General features: G+C 27.2%; 2 protein-coding genes across 6 annotated transcripts in view; one reads left to right on the top strand and one right to left on the bottom strand.

Annotated features, from left to right (window-relative positions):
* Positions 1–390: 390 nt before the first annotated feature.
* On the top strand, positions 391–22629 carry LOC114126410 (talin-1-like). 2 transcript variants are annotated; one of them, XM_027990355.2, is made up of 32 exons: positions 394–877; positions 974–1109; positions 2247–2344; positions 5777–5906; positions 5999–6169; positions 6346–6488; positions 6567–6694; positions 6754–6922; positions 7010–7267; positions 7331–7407; positions 7553–7644; positions 12053–12141; positions 12225–12368; positions 12437–12545; positions 12621–12808; positions 12883–13143; positions 13222–13433; positions 13521–13681; positions 13771–13916; positions 13999–14221; positions 14486–14610; positions 15851–15976; positions 16052–16168; positions 16389–16574; positions 16649–16865; positions 16927–17054; positions 17161–17289; positions 17425–17670; positions 17886–18022; positions 18106–18261; positions 18671–18846; positions 20177–22629. In XM_027990355.2, the coding sequence occupies exons 2-32, from the start codon at positions 974–976 to the stop codon at positions 20308–20310; spliced, it is 4812 nt and encodes a 1603-aa protein (XP_027846156.2). In that variant the 5' UTR covers positions 394–877; the 3' UTR covers positions 20311–22629. The 2 variants fall into 2 exon arrangements, with proteins under 2 accessions (XP_050064019.1, XP_027846156.2); XM_050208062.1 differs by lacking the exon at positions 18671–18846 and having other exon boundaries at positions 391–877.
* Positions 22614–24664, bottom strand: part of LOC114126430 (protein quiver) — a 35344-nt gene continuing 33293 nt past the window's right edge. For all 4 annotated transcript variants that reach the window (XM_050208065.1, XM_050208064.1, XM_050208063.1 and 1 more), the window contains one exon: positions 22614–23235. In XM_050208065.1, the coding sequence (XP_050064022.1) occupies positions 23024–23235 (212 nt within the window). In that variant the 3' untranslated portion in view covers positions 22614–23023. The remainder of the gene's footprint in view (positions 23236–24664) is intronic.

Raw genomic sequence — 24664 nt, 5'->3', positions numbered from 1 at the left:
TACGTATAAGGTTATTCGTATTGCGCGTAGAGATGATCATTGCGCTATCGGTGGTCGTAACTATCGTTTGCCCGTGCAAATCGTGCCAATCCGATAAATATTAATAATAATAATAATAATAAGACGGCGACGTGTGTTATTGAAAAGACGGCCTCCGCCGGACGGGGCCACGCGTTCTATTTTTGGGCGCGCAAAGACGACGGTCGTCGTCGACAGATGTTCCGTTTCCGCGTCGTCGTCGTCGTCGTAGTCGGTACAACACGCGCGCGAACGGCGGCGCAACAACAATAATAATAATAATAGACGCCGTCGATCTGCTGCACGGTGGGACGGGACTCGCGGCGAACGGCGCGGGACGGATCGCGGTGTACCCGCCGAGTTCGGTGATAATACGCGCGCGAGTCGATGCTCAGTTCCGCCGCCGCCGCAGCTGTAGTTGTCGTGTTCCTCGACTTGACGTCGTACTACGACCGTAATCACTTGTGCGCGTTCGAGATCCGGTCCGCGGGCAGGAGGGGTAACGGGGTCGCCGCCGCCGCAGTAGTCGTCTGCAGCTCTGTCGTCATCGCTCTCTCGCTCGTCGTTATCATGCGCCGCCGCTGTGCGATCGTCGTTGCTGCCACCACTGCCACTGCTCGGACGACGACGACGACGGATTCCTGATCGATTCGTCATCGCCGCAGCCGTTGGCTTTTTGGCCCGCGAAAAAAAAAAAACGTTTACTTTTTTATTATTTTCACACGTCGTCCGCCGAGCGCGCCCGCACAAACGCGCACGCAGTGCCTGCCAACGCGTCGCCGCCGCCGTCGCCCGTAACGCCGTCAGCACACCCTGCCCGATCGGGTAGCAGTCCGCCGCGCCGGACGAGGACTTCACGGTGGGTACCCGCCTACCATCGGTGGTGTGGGTTTGTGGGGTCGCGCGTTTTAGTCGCAAAACGCTGATCTAGCCCGTGCACGTTTTACGCTTTCAGATGGCGACGCTATCGCTGAGGATATCCATCGTCGAACGAGATGTCACCAAAACGATGCAATTCGATCCCACCATATCGGTGTACAACGCGTGCCGACTGATCAGAGAAAAGATATCCGAGGCCAATCTAGATCAACGTGAGTTCCGTCTCAAAGTGGACGTTGTAATATTATATTCGCCTATTAGATAAGCTTATCACAAACGCAGAAGTTAACTCTACGTCCCCTCCGTTACTCTGCAAGTGTGTTTCATTCAAAATATGTGTCTACCTATCCCTTAAACCTTTGGGATAATTGTAAACTGTCGGATCAATGTTACCAAAGTTTCCATCTCGAAACCACAAACTCTAGATCTTAACTAATAACCATGTACCTACCTGTAAACCTATGTATTGAAGTTATTGTAAAATTATGGTGAAACTCTGATAAAATGATTTTTTTCTTTTTCAATCTCATTAGATCTCTATTCCTCCTCTAATAATCATGGATATCTCAGATTTGACCCGCTGTAAAGAAAATGGTTGAAGATCCCCGCTCTGGAGAATACCTATGGCCAAACATTAAATATCATGTTCAATATTTTAATCGATTTCTTATTTTCATGTTTAATTTGGACCTTTGATATTATAACCGGCTTTATTTATAATTGTCATGTTTGTATAGGTAATTTCAGGGGTAATTTCATTACCTATTTTATATTTTACTTAGTAAAAATGATAGTTTATTACCATATCAAGACTATAATTTCTATGCTTAAAAATGTATTAATAAAAATGATTTTGATGTAAATTATGTAGGTGAAATAGAAATAACTAAAATTTTAGTACATATTTTTAGTAGGTATGTTGAATAATTTTACAATTAAATTATTAAATACAATATTTGCATACTTTTTTTTTGAGTTTTTAGATTATTACTTTTTTATTCAAGCCCTAAAAACTTTCAGTACATTCAATTTTGTTATTTACCTAATTATAAAATACAGTTAAGTAAGCACTTAAATTAGTATAATTAATAAGTAACAATTTGTTTACAATAAAATTCATTGATTTGGACTCCGCCCATACTTGTAGTAGGTACCTAATATGAATGTCATAAGGAAATTATATTATTACGTTTTTTATTAAGTTTAGATTATATAAAATATTGGCTTACTCAGCATTATGAAACAAATGTTTCTTATATGTTTTTTTTTAAATTTAATATGTGCTAATTGAAAATGTAAAATGCATTATTGTGAGATGTAATTGTTTTATTTATTTTTTACTGTTTCAGCAAAAGATTATGGATTGTTTCTCGCTGACGAAGATATAAAGAAAGGAGTTTGGTTGGAACCTGGACGTAATTTAGAATATTATATCCTGAGAAATGGGGTAAGTCAGTATTTTTTTTTTTATAGTTTTGTTTAATATACAGCTTTTATCAGTTAGGTATTATATATTTTATAAAAATGTAAATGCTTTATGAATTTAAAAAAATGAACTATCTATTTTGGTAAGCTTATAATAATTAATAGTAGATATATGACCTATACAGTTATTATAATTATAATAACATATTAGGTTCTTTTAACACAAAATAGTAAATCATTACTATTTAAAACTCTTAAATTTGCTTAGTCAATTCAATAATAAACCTATAGGCTGTGCTTATAGAAAACTGTAAATACCAGAAACTCTCAAAAAATTAATACGCCATATTACATCCTTATAATATAATACATGTATAATTTTTTTGATATTGTCAGGTTTTACAATCAAAATTATTAGTCATATATATATAATTTATGTATACACAGATAGTATAGTTCTCAGAATAAATAATCAATAGTGACTATGGTCTTGGGTTTAATTATCAAAATTAATACTTGTATTTTCTGAAATTGTATACTCTATGAAAAGAATTATTAATCATTTTAATCTTCTTGATTGTAATACCGATGGAAACGCCTTACAGAGAAGCAAATTCTAATTTCACCAACTAGAACTGAAGTAAAAGTTAATATTTCGAACCAAAATAATGTTTGGTGCATTCTGGTCTTTTTTGAGTACTACCTACTGGATTAAAGATTCTATTTGTGATATTTTAGTTGTCATTATGATTAAAGCATTTAAACTGTTAAAAGTGCGATTCAGAAGTTTAAAAACAATGGAAAATGTATGGTGTATTTGATATTTATAGTCTTATGGACTACGTTAAATCAATATAATATTATGTAAAATAACATATGTCATGTCTTTAAAACTTTCAATTTTTTACAAGGAAACTCTTTGATGTAGTGCTCTGTATTAATTGAAGAAAATATTTTAAAGAAACTTTATTTTATTCTAGGTACATTAAAGATATGTACCATATTATATATTCATTACAAGGATGATACTACTGAAGCTCAAAAAAAATTATAGGCTTGCAATAATATACTCATAAGAGCTTCAGTTTATTTTTACCATATAATAATGAATAGTGATTAACATTTCAGAAGAATAAATAATTTAATTGTCTTATGATCTTAGATTATTAAGTATAAAAAAAATTTAGTTCAGGTTTAAATTTCCAATTTTTTTCATAAGATTTTATCACTGTTTTATTATTAATTGTATTATTATTATTGTGTTTTCTCAAACTAATGACTTAAAATATTCAAGATTTAGTTATATATATAAAGTATTACAAGAATAATCAATCAATTTTATTTCATAATATTTTTTAAGTTGTACTTATATTTACAAAATTGTATAGATTTTTTTTCATTTTTCTTGTGTTATTTCCTCAAAGTTTAATCTTATTAAAAATTATATAAGTAATATTTCATAATACCTCAAAAGATTGACTTATGACTGCTTACAACCAATTATATTTTAAATATTTAAATACTACATACACGTATAATTTACATTAATAGACAATAATATAGAAAAAATCCTTGAAAAAAAATTATACGTCCAAAGAAAAATAGCTGACAGAAAATTAGTACAACAAAAAAAGCCAAAATAGAATAAGATAGTAATCATTATTAAAAAAATAAAAATAAATTGTCTAATCAATGAAATTTTATTAAAATTTTCATGAGTTATTTCGATGACCAATAATATAATGCGAGATATAATGTATTATTATCCACATAAATTTCAATGATATGTAGGACAGGAAATAATAGCTATTAATCACTATTTGAAATGGACTAGTAGACAATTATCTGTTAAATTTCCTCCTTCATTTTTTAGTATCAATAACTGAATATCACAAAACAGTGATTGTCCAACCAACCAAACTAAAGTTGAAACCATTGATTTTCAAAAATTTCAGACAATCAATCATATGCTATAGAATTTAATATTAAAAAAATCAATTTTGGATATTACATTAATAGAGTGACAAACAAACTTATAATTATGCAAAGTAATATTATACAACTTTCCTCCTTAAATATATATATGTATTATATATGTATAGAAATTGATTATATAGAGTATATTGAGTATAACAATAACCAAAAACCAAGCCAAAAACATTTTTAAAACTTTAAAATTAAAAAAAAATATATTTTTGTAAATAAATATTGTATTATATTATTATTAATAATTATTAATTAAGATACTTATACTTTTATCTAAATTAATACTTGTTTTCTCTTTCAAAAAAAAAAAATTAATTTAATATTATTTTAAAATATTAAAAGAGCATCATTAAAAATTATTATATCTACCTAATATTTTATTTTAATTATCCAAAAATCCCTAATAAGTTTCATTAACTAAAAAAAAATCATTTTTAAAGTTATATAATAAAATAATACACATAAGTTATTAAATTTATTATTCATACCTATGGTATTAGAATATCTTTGTTTATTTATTAAAATTTTTTTTTATATATAATATATATTAATGTATCCAAAAATATATTAATATAAACTATAATATTTTTCTTTTATTGGATTATGATTGAAATATTGTACAATCAAAATAACATAAGTATTTGGAAACTAATTAAGTCAATTAGGTATCTATATTTTTTTTAGTAATTATTTTAGTAATAAACGGATTTTTATTAACCTGAATATAATTATGTGCATATAATATACTATATTTGTATATCTAATGAATAAAAAATATATTAATCATTTTATTTTGATTTTTGGTTTTATTATTTATGTACACAAAAACTATGTAAGATAATAAATTGGAAGTGGTAAATTGTTTACTTTGTTGTTTATCATATGTACAATATAACATGACTAGTGTTATTAGCTTTTTCATAATTACTTAAAATAAATTAAAAAATTTTAGAAACAGATTTCAGTAATTTGAGTTAGTTCAACTTCTTACATATTTTATTATTTTTATCTCATATAAGTCATACCAAGAAAAATGTTTAATTTGATTTATTCAATACACAATTTAGTATATGCAAAAAAAAAAATATATCTAAATTAATTAATAAAAATATAAGGGATTTGATTTAAATTTTAACACAAATTTAAATTTGCTTTTAGAATCTTTATTGGTATAAATTCTTTAATCTCAAATGAAGATGAATAGTCACCACAATATATCACCACTTTAATTTTTCCTTTATTAAATTTACCTTCAAATTTTTTTTATACATTATGGGGATATTTTTTAAAGTTTTTTTTGTGTATCTATCAGTTTGTTTATACATTATTATTTAACAACCATGTATAGGACGAAAACAGTTTTATTTATATATTATTTAAATATTTTTGTATAAAATAGATAAAATAAACTTCTAAATGTAACTAACTCTGTCTCATTTGTGGTTTATTATTTTTTTTTATGGTTTAGGACCTGTTGGAATATCGAAAAAAGATGAGAACGTTAAAAGTACACATGCTTGATGGAACATTAAAAACCCTTCTTGTTGATGACAGTCAACCAGTAGCAAATCTAATGGTTGTTATTTGCACAAAAATTGGTATGAGTTAAACAATTTTTATGTGTTAATAAGTTATGTTATTTTATTTTGACTTAAACATAATACTATGATGGAATTAAATATATATTTAGGAATCACCAACCATGATGAATATAGTCTTGTGAGAGAAACTCTAGAAGAAGAAGTTGAGAATAAAGCTAATTTTGGAACATTGACTTTAAAAAGACGAAAAGAAGACCGAGAACGTGAAAAAGATGCTAAAATGGAACAATTGAGAAAAAAATTAAAAACAGATGATGAAGGTGATATTAATATTTATATAACTATATAATTATAATATTTAATAATAAATCATAATTATTCATTATTACAATTTTTTTTATACAGTTTAATATGTATATTTGCATTGCCACTATTAATTTATTTCAATCTTCAACTGAATAGTTTTATTAATGTAAGTATTATATTATTATTTCAGTCAACTGGGTTGATCCATCTAAAACTCTAAGAGAACAAGGCATTGATGAGGGTGAACCTGTATTGTTAAGGAGAAAATTTTTCTTTTCTGATGGTAACATTGATTCCCATGATCCAGTACAATTAAATTTATTATATGTTCAGGTAATTGACTTAACTGTATATTATATTAGTATAATATTATAAATAATAATTAATATTGTTTTGTTTCTTAATTTGTAGGCTAGAGACGCAATTTTAGATGGAACACACCCAGTAACAGAAGAACTTGCTTTACAACTTGCTGGTATTCAAACACATATCCAATTTGGAAATTACTGTGAAACCAAGCACCGTCCTCCATTTTTAGAGTATAGTTTATTATTTATATTAATTGATGAAATAGAAATAAATATGTATATTTTTTTAGTTTGAAGGAATTTTTACCTCAATCTTACACAAAAATAAAAGGTATAGAAAAGAAAATATTTTCTGAGCACAAAAATCATATTGGTTTATCTGAATTGGATGCAAAAGTTCTTTATACAAAAACTGCAAGATCATTACCTACCTATGGAGTAACATTTTTCTTAGTTAAAGTATGTTAAATGTCTTTATTTCAATGTTGTTACTTTATTAAACATAATCTTGTTTATATTTTCTTAAATAATAAATTTTGTTCTTAGGAGAAAATGAAAGGAAAAAATAAACTAGTTCCTCGTCTTTTGGGAGTGACAAAGGATTCAGTTTTACGTTTAGATGAAAGAACCAAAGAGATATTAAAAACTTGGCCTTTAACAACAGTAAGGAGATGGGGAGCCTCTCCAAATACATTCACATTAGACTTTGGGGATTATTCTGATCAATATTATTCTGTACAAACTACGGAAGCTGAACAAATACTTCAATTAATTTCTGGTTATATCGACATTATCCTGAAAAAAGTGAATGAATACATGATTATTGTTTACTAAAAACATTCTTTATTTATAATTTTCTTTTTACAGAAAAAGTCTAAAGATCATTTTGGTATTGAAGGAGATGAAGGTTCAACTATGGTAGAAGATAGCATTTCACCACTTAAGTAAGTCTTTGTATGATTCATTTATTATTAGAATAATTATTATCTAATTTACTAAATAAAGTTTTGTAATTTATATTATATACAATTTTATTGTTATTTAGTTCTTTCTTTAAATTAAATAATGTAAAAACCATTATTGTTCTAGGGCTACAATTTTACAACATGAAAGTAGTCAGTTTGGAAAAGTAAATACTGAATCAGTGGCAAAGCCTGCAGTAATGCGAGCTGGGGCTGAAGGTGAGTTAATTTTGAACATTTATGTCAGAAATAAAATTAATATTACTACAATTGCACCAGGACTAATGTTAATAATCACATTTCAAACATTATTTAGAAGCTTATAAATAGTTTACAATATAAGCTTTTATTATGCTTTTTATGAAAATTATACTAGTTTCATAAATTTGCAGACAATATAAAATGTAATATAACAAAGATTTGTGAAATATAATATTTTAATTTACATCTATAGTATTTAACTAACACCTAATATTTGAAATTTAATCATTAATAAAATATCTAATATTTTATAAGTTAATATTTACACAATATTACACTTAACATGCTCGCTTTTATTTTAATAATAATAATTCAAATAAATTCTGCTTTATTCTTGATCATATCCAATAGATCGTATTTAATTTTTATTCAGCCAAATTTGATTAAATTTACAAGTTATACTATTATAATTAGTTCTAAATGTACGGAAGATGATGCATATTTAAAAATCGATTATTGTTTAAAATAATTGGTATTTATGAAAACAAAAATTGAACAGTTATAAAAGATAAAATATATATATTATAAATGTCGTAAATCATAATAAATAATGTATATTATATAGCAAGATAATCTGAGTGAAAGTATTTTTCCTGTTGTATATAATCTATTGTTGTCATTACTATGTTATTGTTTGGATGAATAAAACATATTTTAGAGTTTAGTCTTGTCAACTCAAAGTATATCTAATATCATGTCAGGCATATTAATAAATTTATGATTGGGAAATAATTAAATTATTTTATGAAGGTTTATACTGTTTTTTTTTCTTGTATTATGCAAGTGTTGAATATTATTTTCTAATGCTGCTTGTAATATTTTGATTTAAATTTCAAATTTCACAAAATTTATTTAACAGTAAAAATAATTTGAATTTATTAGTTGCATATATTAAATAAAGTACATCTTATTCAATTATAATAAATTAATGAGTATTTCATCTTCTTTTAGAGATATAAAGTTAGTTGATCTATTTGTTTATTCCTAACATTTTTCCAAGTATTATTTAAAAACATTCACATTACTTAATAATTAATATTTATACTGATTTGTATTTAAATTATTTTTTGAAATAAATTCATCACCCGACATTTTGTGATTAGTCGTATCAGGATGAAATTATATACTCCTCTTAATATTATAATTCTGTTATAAGTGCTTATCCATTCAGTCCATAATATGTTGAATGTTAGTGTAGACACAATATCAAAATATTCACATATGATTATTTATATGCCATATGACTGGGCCATCAATACCAGATTTATTTGAATATGTAAATACTTTGCATAGCATTAGATTAATAATAAATATTTTTAGATGATGGTATAGAAAAGAAAATTTTGCATCAAATTAATTTAATATATTAGCTGCATTAAACATATCATATTGTTATGTACATTTAAAAAATATATATCAATTATTATTTTATTTAAATAAAATTAATTAATTGTAGTCAATTTTTTAAAAGAACATTGTAAACAAATATCATAGTTAGAAGTTTCAACATTTTCAGTTTGCGCGATGAAATTAATTTTATATAAGTAACTATTAACATTAATATGTTAGTGACAATTAATGATAAAAAAAGATAAATTACTATTGAAACCACAACATTTTTACAGTATTTTTAAAATAATTACACTTCCCATTGCATTGTAATTTATCCACCACAATTTTAAATACCCCAAAATCTATTACCAACCGACTTAAATTAAAATAGTTAATGTATTGCGTAATACTAATATTTGTAATTATATACCTTTATATTTTTTATTGAATTCAAGTAATGCATTGAATTACAATCACAGTAGATATTATTTATTTATGTACACAACAGTTTATCAACTATAGAGTTTATAATAATTAGCTTTATAGAATGATCAGTAACTAATTTTTATAAATTAAATTTTTAAAAATTAAAAGTTTATACTTATTTTTGCCAAAATTTTTCTTCTGTTTTCTGTTAAAATTGATCACACAAGTAAAAAGAGTTTTATTTTAAACTTAATTATCTTCTATTTTCTTATTATATGCATTTATATTACTATACGAGTACAAGTAAAAATTTTATTTTATTTGTTTGAAGTATTTAATTTTCATTAAAATTAAATTTTTTTTCTTGAAAATTTATTAGAGTATTAGAAATCATTGTTTAATATGTTTCTGTTCAATTATTATTGAAATATTATGTATATAAACACATGAGTAATTGCTGGTTTAGTTTATATGCACGATTATTAAACGGTGTAACTCTTAAAACCACACACAAAAAAAAAATAATCATACAACAGATGAAAAATGAGAATATTTAAAGTAAACTTGCTGAATTTAATGTATTTACAAATAATAAAAAATAATAGGTACATTGTTCAAAACTTTGGTGTTATGTAGGAGTATATACATCATTATTTTTGCTCACTAAACATTAAATACAATTTAGAAAAAAACATGTTTTATTCAGGAATATAAGGAATATAGAATTCATGGCACCGTGTTAAAAATATACACCGTAATGCAGACAATCTGGAGCTTTAAAAGGTAATATTGATTGATTATCAATCAATGAATGTATATTTTACCATTTCCTCATTGTTATTCATTTGCCCTCTTCAGTTGTCCATTGTTATGTGATCATAATATTCTTGTAGGTTTCTTCAGAACTTTTTTTCTTAAAGTTGTTGATTGTTTATCATCCATTGCATATATATTCATTATACATATATCTGTAGCTTAGTGTAAATACTGTATTTTATATTTGTAATAATATTCACAAATACGTCAAACCATTGATTATAAATATTAGTATTTAAAATCAATTGTAAAAATAGTTTGACATAACAGTATGTTTCGAGAATGTGAGATCTATTGAATTAATGAATATTTTTATTGTAAGATTTTTATATGTGAGCTATTTAATACTTACATGTTATACATTTTAATACAACCAAATATGAACATTTAAAAAGTTAAATAAATAGCTGTATAAATATATACATTATATAGATTAAGGATTTAGGAAACATACTGTATTCTCGAGTTTAAATTCTTAGCATATTCTAAGTTCATTTTTTAACATAAATATTTTATTAACGATGCTTAAGGTGTAATCAATCGCATGGTTTTTTTTTTAAATATTTTAAACCAATTTAGTGCATGTTTTATACTTATTAGTTTAGTAACCAATTTTAAATTTTTATCCATGTTGTGATTATGTGATTTTGATTGTTTAATCTTTATTTATTATTGTATTTATGTGATAAACTTTTAAAAATAAAAATTTTGTTTTAAAAATGCTTTTAAACAAAGTAATTAAGTATTACATTGTATAACCTCAACTAAGTAGCCTCTTGTCTACTAGATTTTAAAGAACACTTTAAAAGCAATTTTATATGCATTATTTCATTGGTCATACAGTTATAAATGGTTATAGTTATTATGGTTATGGTTATTAATTGTAAATGGTCATTACTCTTTAGTATAGATATAGTAAGTGTAAGATGACTATTTTATTTATTCTTATTTAAATGTCAACTATTCATTTTGTGACCACAAAAAATATTGTACTTTTCACTTAAATTGAAATGACCAAAGAATAATCAAAGAATTTTTTTTTAGTTAATTAAATATTTTTAAACCCTATTAAACGATATGTACATTTTATAAAAATTCAAACAATGAATTTTATAAATTAAAAGTTTTTGACTTAAAATACAATGTATATGAGGCCCTTTAATATAATTTGATACATGCATTTTTGTTATTTTTTTTAAATTGTTTAGTAATATATTTATGTATACTGTCAACAGTGGCGTATTTACGGGGGTGGTTTTCGGGTTCATACCCCCCCCCCCCCCGAACAAAAAAAAGTTACTTAATGTTAGATAAATATTTTATTACGGGTTTTTTTAATAATTTAACTATGTAGATAAGATGTAGACTGTCTTTATAACTATCTAAGACAGGTTAGTTGGGTTATTTTGGTGTGAAATATCGCTGCGTTATCTTAATTGCAATTTGTGTTACCCAGATAAGATTTTTAAAATTTGAACCCCCCAAGAAATTATTGAAAATACGCCACTGACTGACAAATTATTGATTTTTTTTAAAAAATCAGTGTAAAAGTATAAATTTAATCTCTTTGAAGAGTTACTATATTTTATGCATAATACTTAAACACATTTTTTTATGTCATTTCACTATTTTACTATTGTTGACTATATAAATATTTTCTTATTAAGGAGAGTAGTAAATTGTGTTATTATTAGCTTACTATTATGTGTTGTATTCTCATTAAAAATTTGTAATTTTTTAGTTGTGTGATTTATTTTTAATTATTATTCTGAATAATTTATTTTGGGTATAGGTGCTCGTCCCTATGGAATGGGACACGTGGGAAATGCTCAGTATACAACAGTCAGTGGACGAATAAATGTATCCCATACACCATCAGTGGTATGTTTGATTTGTATTATTACTTAATATTAGGCTGAAATTTTACAAATTTTAAAATGGTGTGTTTGTGTATGTGTATGCAGGGACCACAAAATAAACAAATTAAGGTACTGAGTGCTCCACAAAAAGCATTGTGTATGACAATATCAAATAGTCAAGAAATTATAACTACTATTGAAAAAGAGTTGATATCAAAAGCCGTTATTCCTGAGTTTGGTAACGATGCAGTAAGTAATAATGTAATAATTTTCTATTACGTTTGACGATATGAAAAATTAATTTTTTATGTTCATAGGCTTCAACTAAACTGAAAGAAACTACAATAGACTCTAATAAACAAAATATCAGTTCCCAGATTGCAGCCATGAATGCTGCTACAGCTCAAGTAGTCACTTTGACTTCAGGTAATTATTACATGTTTCTTTAGTTCATTTTATTAAAATAACCTGTTTCTATTTTTTTTTTTTTAACAATTTTAGGAGATATTGACTATTCTAGCGTTGAACAAGCTATTACATCTATTACTACCAATTTACCAGAAATGAGTCAGGGTGTTCGTGTTTTGGCTGCTTTAACCCCTTCTGGTGATCATTTGTTAGATGCAGCCCGTAAATTATGTTCTGCTTTTACTGACCTTTTGAAAGCTGTCCAACCTGATTCAAATACTGTATGTTAAGATTTATCCCAAGCAGTATATTAGCGCTATGAATTTTATTTTTAATAGCTATATAAATGTTTTAGGGACGCCAAAATCTACTGAATGCTGCTAGTAAAGTCGGTGAAGCTTCTCAACAAGTATTGACACAGATTGGTGATGATGGAGCTGATGAATCTCGTGATATTTTATTAAGCTTGGCTAAGGCAGTAGCTAATACAACAGCTGCTCTTGTTGTTAAAGCCAAAAATGTCGCAGCAACTGTTGAACCACAACATCAGTCAAATGTTATTAGTGCTGCAACTACGTGTGCACTTACAACTTCACAGCTAGTAGCTTGTACAAAAGTATATTTCATGATAATATTTTAATTACTTCAGTTATTGTCATTATTTATATTTATTATAATTTGGTTGGTTATTTAGGTTGTTGCTGGTACTGTGGAAAATCCAAGTTGCAAAGAACAGTTGATGGCAGCTGCTAGAGAAGTGGTTAATGCGGTAGAAGACCTAGTTTCGGTGTGTAATTTAACTCAACATGAAAATAATAAACATTTATTACAAGAACTTTCGGATGCAGCGTATCAAGTTACTACTACATTAAATCAATTACTCAATAGACTTACAAGCGCATCTAGGTAAATATATTTTGTCTTAGACATTGACCATACACAAAACTCATAGACATTACATGGCTAAATATTTAATTATTAACAATTATACAGAGCTGTTGGCGAAAGTTTGAGTAATTTGGTAGACGTGTGCACATCTCCTGTCTCAAAAGAAAAGAGATTCAACACTGAAAAAACTTTTCAAGTTCAAGAGTATTCAAATTCATCCAACGACACTGGCTTTATTGACCAAACCAATTCATCGATTAATAATAGTAATTTAGATTCAAAATATTGTATTCTTTATTAAAATATTTTTCTACAATATATTTGATACAAATTATCATATTTTAAATTATTATAGGTGATAATTTGTTAGATATTTCAACGTTGACTAAACGCTATGATTATAACCATGACACACAGATAAATAATCAAAATTATGGATATCACAAGTCGACACATGATTACCAGCTGCAGAACACAATGACAGAAATTGAAAAGCAACAAGTATGTTACTTATTGTTTATATTAGTTACCTACTTATATTTTGTTTTTCATTAATATTTTATTAAATAACCTGTACAAATAGATATTACACAAATTATCAACTACTGGAACTCGCGGTACTCAAGCTTGTGTTAATGCAGCTAGTACAGTATCTGGTATTATTGGGGATCTAGATACAACAATACTTTTTGCTACAGCTGGAACTCTCCACGCTGAAAATGAAAATGAAACTTTTTCTGATCACCGAGAGAATATTTTAAAAACTGCTAAGGCATTAGTAGAAGATACTAAAACTTTGGTTACTGGTTAGTATTAATTTAGAAAAGTTATTAATTTTTTAATTTTAATTTAATTTTTCTTGAGTATTTAAGATGATTAAAAATATACATCATGATTCTTGTCATGTGTTCAAAAAATGAATTGCTTTAATTGTCTTTGAAACATCAATAATTCAAAACTATAATTTAGTATCGTATTTTTTAATAATTTTAATAGTTGGTAAATTATTATCATTTTATTTAATGAACTTAATAAATATTATATATAATTAAAATTGTAAATATTTTTAGGTGCGGCTTCCTCACAGGAACAACTAGCAGTTGCTGCTCAGAATGCTGTTTCTACTATAATACAATTGGCTGACGTAGTAAAGTTTGGTGCAGCATCTTTGGGAGCTAACAACCCTGAAGCTCAAGTGGGTGTATAATATATGAATACATACAGTCGTTTATAATAGTTAACGTGACCATAATTTTTTTTTCTTTAAAGCGGAACACCTGTACACTTTAATAAAAAAAAAAAACCATATAATTTTGAGTAAAATAACATGTTTATATATATAATATATTTCTATATTTTTTGGATCCACATAATCTGCCTTAAAATAGCCTATTTGGTTTTTATGTGTGAATGAAACACTTGACATGATTTTTTTGATTGTGATTTATGATCAATAACTTACCACAAGTCGACTTTTTTTTAAGCGGGACATGTTTAGGTTCTTTGGGGACAACGGGACACTTAGTTCGAAAGCGGGATTGTCCTGCCCAAAGCAGGACGTATGGTCACATTAATAATAGTTAATAATAACATGAACATATTATGTTAAATAATAATATATTCTAGTTTTAGCAACAATAGAAACATATTTAAGACAATGTAAGCTAACTATTTGTTATCCTATTCTGATTTATGTGCAATGTAGCAAATTTCCTTTTAGCAGAATCAAATTTGTGTTGTTAACCTTAAGATTATAGTGAATTGATCTATCATCAAACTTTAAGTTGAAAACTTTATTTGAATTTGTATGTTAGATTTTTTAAGCAAGATATGTAAATATTGTAAATATTACAAATTAAAAGTTCTCATATCTAGCTTCAAGATTTAAATATTAAAAATGTTAACTTAGATAATGTTCTTACCTTTAACTTTGATAATAAACTAAATCATTCTTGTATTATAGCTATCAACACAAAATTGTTTCTACTGTACGCCTATATGCCTGTATGGAGACAACACATGTGATTTAGTGTCCTTTTAATAAATATTGAAGTTTAGCTAAGTTATTAAAAATATTATAAATACATTATTGTGAAGTGTATATTACCTTATATATAAAATTAATAAAATAAACCTATACAGTAAATAATTACTAATAACTAATGAGTAACAACTTATTATCATTGTTTTAGTAGTCATTGTCTTGGGTGGTTACTTACATAAGTTATATAAGTTCACATAAGTTTTAACAATTTTAAATATTAATTTGGATAGTTGAATTAATATTGATAGTTACCTAGATTTTGATTAAAGCAGAGATTAAATTAAAAACTAAAAATTAATATCCTTTTTTTTTAAATTTTATAGATGACTTATATTATAGTATAATTAAATTTAATCATTCTTATTTTACATAATGTTTAATGTGTTAATAGGTTATGTTAATCAATGCTGTAAAAGATGTGGCCACCGCATTAGGGGATCTAATTCAAGCAACAAAAGCTGCTTCTGGTAAAAATATCAACGACCCATCAATGAATGAACTAAAAGAAAGTGCTAAAGTAAATTGAAAAATTAAAATTAATATCAATTAAGAATACTAAACCTAAAAAAATTTCCATTTTGTAAATTATCAGGTAATGGTGACGAATGTAACTTCGCTTTTAAAAACTGTAAAGGCTGTAGAAGACGAACACACACGTGGAACGAGAGCTCTTGAATCTACTATTGAAGTTATTGGCCAAGAAATTCGGGTACATTTAATAATATTTTAATAGAAGGAGAATAGTATTAAAAAGTTTTAAAACAAATAATGGTCATCATTTTTACAAATAATCAGAAAAAGACGTGATCTATAGTTATTTTATATGTACTTTGTGCTCAATCCCTTGAAGTTAAAATAAATAAACCACTTTTTGTGAATCATATTGCTATTACATTAGATATTTTGAATAAATTTAAATTAAATTTTAGGCTTTAAATTCGACTGAAACATTCAAATCAACAGCTACTGTTGAAGAGTTGATACGTTGTACAAAACCAATTACAATGGCAACAGCAAAAGCTGTTTCGGCTGGTAACAGTGGTAAACAAGAAGATGTCATTGTTGCCGCAAACATGGGACGTAAAGCCATATCGGATTTATTGACTGTTTGCAGGGTAATAAAATTTCAATTAAGATTTTTAGAAGCATTATTACTATACATATTTCTTTTTTATAACTTGTTATTCAGGGATGCAGTAATACTATTGAAAATGCTGATTTGAAAGAAAGAACATTACAAGCTGGGCATAATATTTCCCAAGAATACAGAAAGTTGTTACAGACTGTATTATTTATAATTTCTAAACCAAATTCAAGTTCTGATTCTAAGCACATGTTACAAACAATTTCCCGTATGATTGCACAATATGTTACTGAATTGATATCTGTAACCGAAACCATCAAAGGTAATGTATTACATTATTTTGATATTTAATACAATATTATAAAATATGTGAAAATGCTTAGGTAATGATTGGGTCAGTCCTGAAGATCCTACTATAATTGCGGAAAACGAACTATTGGGTGCTGCAGAATCTATTGATGCTGCTGCCAAAAAACTTGCGAGTTTACGCCCCAGAAAATCTGTCAATGTGGTAAGTTAACTGAGAATTTATTATTTATAAAACTACATGTGTACTGAAATGCTAAAAATTTTATAATAAATTATTTTATAACAATATATTTGTGATTCATGTTCAGGAAGCTGCAGATGCTTCATGGAACTTTGATGAAGTGATTTTGGAAGCAGCTAAATCCATTGCTGCTGCCACATCAGCACTAGTGAAAGCAGCATCAGCTGCACAACGTGAACTAATTGATTCTGGAAAAGTAAGATACTTACACAATATACTTGGGTAGAGTTAAAATAATAATAACATTAAGAATATATTTTCATTTATAATGTGTATTTGGTATTATGTATATAAGACAAACAATTATAACATTCACATTTAATGTAAACAGGTCAGTCGCAGACCTCTAACCAGTTCAGACGATGGCCAATGGTCAGAAGGCCTGATATCAGCTTCCCGTTTAGTGGCTGCTGCCACTCATAGTCTAGTAGAATCAGCAAATGCATTAGTGCAAGGGATATCTAGTGAAGAAAAGCTGATTTCATCTGCAAAACAAGTGGCTTCGTCGACTGCACAGTTGCTAGTGTCGTGCAAGGTTAAAGCCGATCCTGATAGTGCTTCCACAAAAAGATTATTGGTAAAAATACTGATTTTTTTAAACTGACATTATTTTCTTAGGACACTTAATCTCAAAACTTAGCATTTTCCAAAAAACAGTGATGATCTAAAAATAACATAATTTTAAGTTAATAATCAGTAAAAGCATTTTAAATTCCTCTTAAGAATTATTATTATATACATCTCATCTGATAATAAGTGTTTGTGTTCAACTTATTTATTATTTTTGATTAGGCGGCTGGAAACGCTGTAAAACGTGCGACAGATAACCTGGTTAAAGCAGCCCAACAGGCCATTCAAAATGACGAAGAACGAAGTCTAGTTCTTAGCAAACGAATGGTGGGAGGAATCGCTCAAGAAATCAATGCCAGGTATTTACTTGATAGTGAATTTCATTTTCATTGCACAAGACATGTGTTTATAATAATAAGTGCATTTGTCTGTATTTTAACAGATCAGAAGTATTGAGGATCGAACGTGAGTTAGAGGAAGCCCGTCAACGGTTGGTTGTTATAAGGCAAGCCAAATACAAAGCTAAAGGCGATGACTCGAGTCCTACAGAATTGTTAGAAAACGATTCGTCATTTGAACATCAGTTAAATGGCAGCAGGTAAATTTGAATAATAACCTGTTACAAAAGTTTTAATTGTACTTCCATATTATTTTTTTGTCAATGTTAGCTATTGTATTTTGATTGTTATTATTATTGTCGTCCTTAAATGCTGTAGTACCATTGTTTAGAAATATTTAGACTGTACTGTGTGTAAAAAATATGACTAATACTTGATTCAATCAAAATATAGCATCACTTGGGTTCATGATAGAAGAGCAGGGGTGCTTATGATACAGTATAATATACTATTATTACTTAGGAGTTAGGATGTATAATGTGTATATTTTTTTACCACATTGTCTGTATTCTAAAAAGAATAAATACATTGAAAAGACATGAGTCTGCAGCAAACCACTTGAGCGCGATGAATATTTTATTGGTAAAATATCGGTGCTATATTTTATAGAACCTCCACTGATAACTACGCCAACAGTAGTTTGGACGAAAATGGAGACAACATTCAGGCAAATGCCTACAACGTGTACAAGCTCCTCAATAATTCGAATGATCAAACTAGTCTGAACACTTTTAATGAAACGTTCCACTCAGGCACGAATAAATTGTATAATTACAATTCAGCAGGTATACCACATACAAATAAATATACTTCATTTGGTGGATATGGGTAATAACTTGGTGAATTCTTCTCTCATTACTGAGACTGTTTTAATAATTTTTTAAAAGCTCGAACACTGGTTTCCATCGCTTGCTTTATCTTATTGTGTTACTGCCACTGCTTACTAACCTCTAATGATCTTAAGTTACTGATTTATTAGTTACTCTAGGTAAAGAAACCGGATAATAATAATGATCAAAAAGAAAAAAAAATTTGCAAACTACAAAATAATATCTAAAAATTAATATATATTTAAATCGTAGTATCTATTACATTTAGGGTGGTATGAGGTAGACTCATTTGAGGTTACGCCTTGACCTCTTAATCTACTATTCTAATATAATGTTGAAGTTATGGGTACTTAGAAGTTATGGGACCATAATATTAATTTGTCGACGCCCATTATTCCTTTCGTTGCTAGGTTAGGTTATAATATGATCTTTGAAATAAGTTCAATTTCACTTTTATTAATTTTTGAATTTTTGTACTTATAATATATTATATAATAATATTGTGTTATAAGTTTATCTTTGGGTTAGATGGTTTGAAAAATAATATCTTTTATTATGCCAATAACACAGATAAACTTTTAATGGTGCTTTTATGCAGTGTATGTCTTCCTCAGCTTCTTACATCGTTAGTTGTTTTATCTCTAGTTCTAGCAGTAGCTGTAGAAAGGATAGTAATGCCCACCATTAATGTGCATTTAATTAGTGTACTATGTACATAAATAATTAACTGGCCTTGGCGAGTATAAATTCATAGAATTTCTTTTAGTTATTTCCCTAAAAATGTTCTCAGTGAAAAACTAAAAATAAGCGTGACTGATTTTTTATTAAATATAATTAAAAATTTGCTTTGTTAATTGTTCTATGTTTATAAAGCGGAAATAATCACACAATAAGATATAATTACTCATAATTATCTTCTTAAGATATGACTGAAAGTAGTAGTCCTCTTTAAGACCTAGTAAGTTTTTATGTGTCACTGGTGTATAATATGGTGTTAAGAGGGCCCTTGAAAGCAGAAAACTTGGAAAGGTTCAGTCACTCTTGTTACAAAGTTTGAAAATACTCTTTTAAATACATTTAATTATACAAATATTGTAATTTTTTCATAACTTGGTATATATTTATATACCTACATAATATGTTAATTACAAAACAGCCGTTTTCTAGGAAGCTCTATTTTTTAACCATTTTTCAAAAATCATTAGTGCACTCATAATAACTTTAGTATTAACTTGTAATACCTAATATATTTGTTTAGTTATTGATAAAATTTTTTATTTTTCAGGCTTGAGCCCCAAAAATGTGTTTAACAAATCCTCTTCGTTGACCACAAAGAACAATACAGTAAAGTATAATTGTTCATCCACTATCAGCAACAATACAACAACGACGACCAAATCATATACTGTCAACGAATGAAAGCATTAGAGTTATTGTCACTATCTTGCAGTCACATCTATCCGTGTATAATCTTTTGCTTTTAAAATGTTTTGCTCTCCTTCACCTTACACATATGCACTTATTAATTTACGCAAACACATAAAAAACTAATTGTCCAGAGCCAATAATGCAAATTTTATTATATTTATATAAAGGAGCACTAACAGCCTTGTTTGTAATTGATTTAATTTATTATTATCTAAACAATTTTATTTTGTAACTTAATGAGACATCAGAATATGCACAAAATGTTTAAACTCGTTTTATTTTATAACGTATTCGGTGAAATTATTCATAATGGTATCTTATTTTTAACATGTTAGTTCCTAACAAATATATTATTATAAATTTTTTTATTTGAAAATTTTATTGACACAAAGTATTTGTAGTAACGAATCAAAATAATAATAATAATAATTATAATCATTACTTAATATAATATATGTGTGTGTGTGTATCACAGTTAGAACAATAATAATCTCACTTTCTAAAATAAAATTCTAGTCAATTAAATCATTCGATTAGTAATTATTATAAGTTTTACTATTTTATCTCAGTATAAACATATCATTATATTTCTGAAATTCAAACTAGTTAGTTTTTAAAAATCAATCTACGTAAAAAATTAATAACCATGCTTATGTACCTTTAGATAATCGCTAACTTGGAGAGAGGTGTTTGTGCTAACTTTTTATATAAATAAAATATATAATTAATACCCCAATAGCATTATCAAATTGTAAATATTATCCTATAAGTATTTACAACAACAAAAACATCGAATTTTAACGCTCTGTAGACATAAATAGTATTATGATAAATTTATAGAAGATAATATATATTTGTTAATTAAGGGCTGTCTTTACTAATTAAAGTTTTAACAAAACCAACCACAATACTTCATGAAATACATTTAATTTGTTATAGTTATTGATGTAATTAATTTAAATATATTGATAAAACTTTATTCTTTAATTTCACAACTTAATTATTAATAGTTTAATACATGATATGACTATATCATGATTTTTTTTTTTTTATATAAAATTAGTTAATCTATTTTGAACAAATGTGATGTGTTTAAGTAAATTATATCTAATTTAAATCTTCTGTTCCAATAATACTTAAAAGGTTAATCGTGGTAACTATTCATTTTTTGCTTAGTTATGAAATTTTAGTTAATTTTTTTTTCAACTGATTTTTAATAATATATGCAGAGCACTATGAAATATGTGTCCTCACATACCTTTTCATATCACAACTTCCCAATAATAATGGTTGTATTAAGAATTAAGATTGTTGGGAAACTTTGTTGGTTATGTTAATAGAGTTAGTAGAGACACCTAATAAAATGTTTCTACTCAATACTGTTAAAACTATAAATTATTGTTCATTTTTTTTTTTTTTTATGTAAATTTAGATTGATTGAAATATTTAATATTTGTTTCATACCAAATATGAATTATATTTATTTTTGTATTTTATTTTAACGAATTAAATATATTTTTACTATTAAAATTTAAAATGTTGACTGCCTCTTAAATCTATAGTTAATGCACGACAAAACGTTGAATAATCATTATAATGACAATTTGGTTTTTTATTATATTTTATGTTAAGTAATAATGCTATAATCAAATTGTCACATTAAACAATGTTTTATCACCGTGCAACATATTTTGCCATTTAACTGTGCCGTAGTAAAGTAAATTTTTAGTATTTTTTTTTTTTTTTTGCATAAATCATTGTAATGGCATAATATATGAACATTTTTTTTTATATAACTTAAGTGTTTATAATAATATATTTATTTTTTCAATGACTAGCTAACTGTTTTATTGGTTAACATTAACTTTTATAGTACTTACCTTACTAATTAAAATTTTATATAAAGGAGTGTAATTATATTTATTTACTTATTTATTTACTATTAATTATTACAATTATAATTTTTTTCATTGTGAATATTAACATTGTTATTAATTATTTATTATACACATATATATATATAATATACAATATGTGTATAATAATATATTATATAAAAATAAATGTATGTATTTTGATTTAACTTAAAACAAAAGCTTAATGTTTACCGAAGAACGGATTCATTGTTATCATATTATATTCTCACAGATTAGAGAATGTAAGAATAATAAGAATGATTACTGTAATATTGTTTATACTAGGTAAAACACACATAATTTATATGCACAATAACGATAAATGTTTTGATTTCATTGTATCATTATTATATTAATTATTAAAAAAAAAAACTGTACTGACAGTCTGTACAAATATTGTTTATCTGTTAAAAAATCGGCACACTGATATCATGACTGGCTTGCTATATTTTAGTTTTTTGACGGTGGCAAATAATAGTTATTTGTGATAAATAATAATAATAATAATAAAAACTGTACATTCACGACAAAGGCGAGACATAGTTATTATTCCGTCCATCAGTAGTGCTCTTGTAAATTACTGTTAGCCAACTCTGACGAATGGCATTTTTATTGTTTTGATATTATATAATATTATATTGGGTTGATGGAACTATGTGAAATTATATAATGATAAAAAAAATAAAATAAAATAAAAATTTACAAACGTAGGTATGAGGGGGGGGGAATAAAAGTCGATAAATTAAACTTGGGATGAAATCACTCTGCTAGACCACATCTGCAGCAGTCTACCGGTGCAACAGCAATCGCAGAATGGCGAAAGCCGCTGCACCGGACACTAACACCGATGACCGCGCCAGTCCGGTGGCCGCGTTGCAGTTGTCTTCCTCGCAGAAGCACATGTGTCCCGTGCCCGTTCCCTCCATCATGCATACGTGGTCCACCATGAACAGGTTGATTTGAAGTTGCGACGTGCACGTCCTCTTGATGCTCTCGTATGCTGTGCGAGACAACCATGAAACACACGAATACGATAATCGCAATGAGAAAATTATTTTGACAAATAAATATTATTATTTATAGACCCAAACGTGTAAAATAGGTATACTATGTATCCCGGGTCCTACGGGGGTAGGATTTAGTGGAGGGCCGAGTGGGCTGCAACTCGGGGGTCCTTATGGCCTTATGATTTTACGATATTTTCCCTACGGTTTTGGGCATGTGCGGAAAACTAGCATTAAAAATTAAAAAAAAATACAGCGGATTCCGCCTAATATGACGTGATGTCGATAATATAATTTGATCGATACCTTCGTTGTATTTGTACATAGGTGTGTACCTACCTGCCTAAAAAATCAAGTCAGCTTTTCAACGGTTTAATACATTTTATTTATTGTTATTATATTTATTTATGGATTCTTTGTACCTGTATGAGCTTATAGCACAGTCGGCATAAATATTATCGTTATTATTTTATCATAATATTGAATTGTGCCAAAATAAAATAAATGCAAAATATCATTGACACGGGCAATTATAGGCTATACAATTTATGGGTTGGTTCAAATTTTGAACACGGTTTAGACGTGTTTTCATAGCAGCAATAGTGAATATTCTTTAGCCAATTAACATAATATTGGACACGATTTTTAATCGTTCGAACGCCATTTTTATCAAATATTAGAATGACTACAACAGTACAATGTGCATAATATGAGCGTTATAATGTTATTAATTATTATAATACGTCTACTTAAATACTTTATATTATGATTAGTGATTACGTTAGAGTCGTTAGACTGATGATGGTTTTTATTTAACTCGTATTGTTTAATTTATAAGCTAATAAATCGATTTATAACAGACGTCAGACGGCAGTTATTATAAGTAGGTATAATATTATTTTATTTGCGAGTTCCGACCTTCATCTGTGTAGGAAATATTTTATTATAACCTAACCTATCAGTATTATTTTTAAAATTTATAGAGTTTCGATAAATTAAAACAAGAAGACCGCGAACTCAAAATATAGCTAGGTAATAAATAAAATAATACCTGTATAATAATCTGTAAAATATACCTGTTAATATTTGTATAAATTTGGACTATGAAAATAAAAACAATAAATATTGACAGTCGATAAATACTTCGCAATATAAACGGTTAAGTTATATAATATTATAATAATGTTAAATCTATATAGTTTAGTAAAGATTGGCGTGACGTAAAATTTCAAATTTGATGATCGTAAAGATTTGGTCCGGGGTCCCGATTTTTTAAATTTTCTCTTTCTTATCACAACTTTAAACGTTGTACATTAATAACTAACGTAAAACGTTTTAAAATCACCAAGTCCGCTTAACCCATAAATGGAACTTAATATTATCTTATTCAAACCCATTATAATGGAGCGTTTATCTTTAATAAAT

Source organism: Aphis gossypii, chromosome X (genome assembly GCF_020184175.1).
Source record: "Aphis gossypii isolate Hap1 chromosome X, ASM2018417v2, whole genome shotgun sequence".
Lineage (NCBI taxonomy): Eukaryota > Metazoa > Arthropoda > Insecta > Hemiptera > Aphididae > Aphis > Aphis gossypii.
This window is presented reverse-complemented; position numbering and strand designations above follow the sequence as displayed.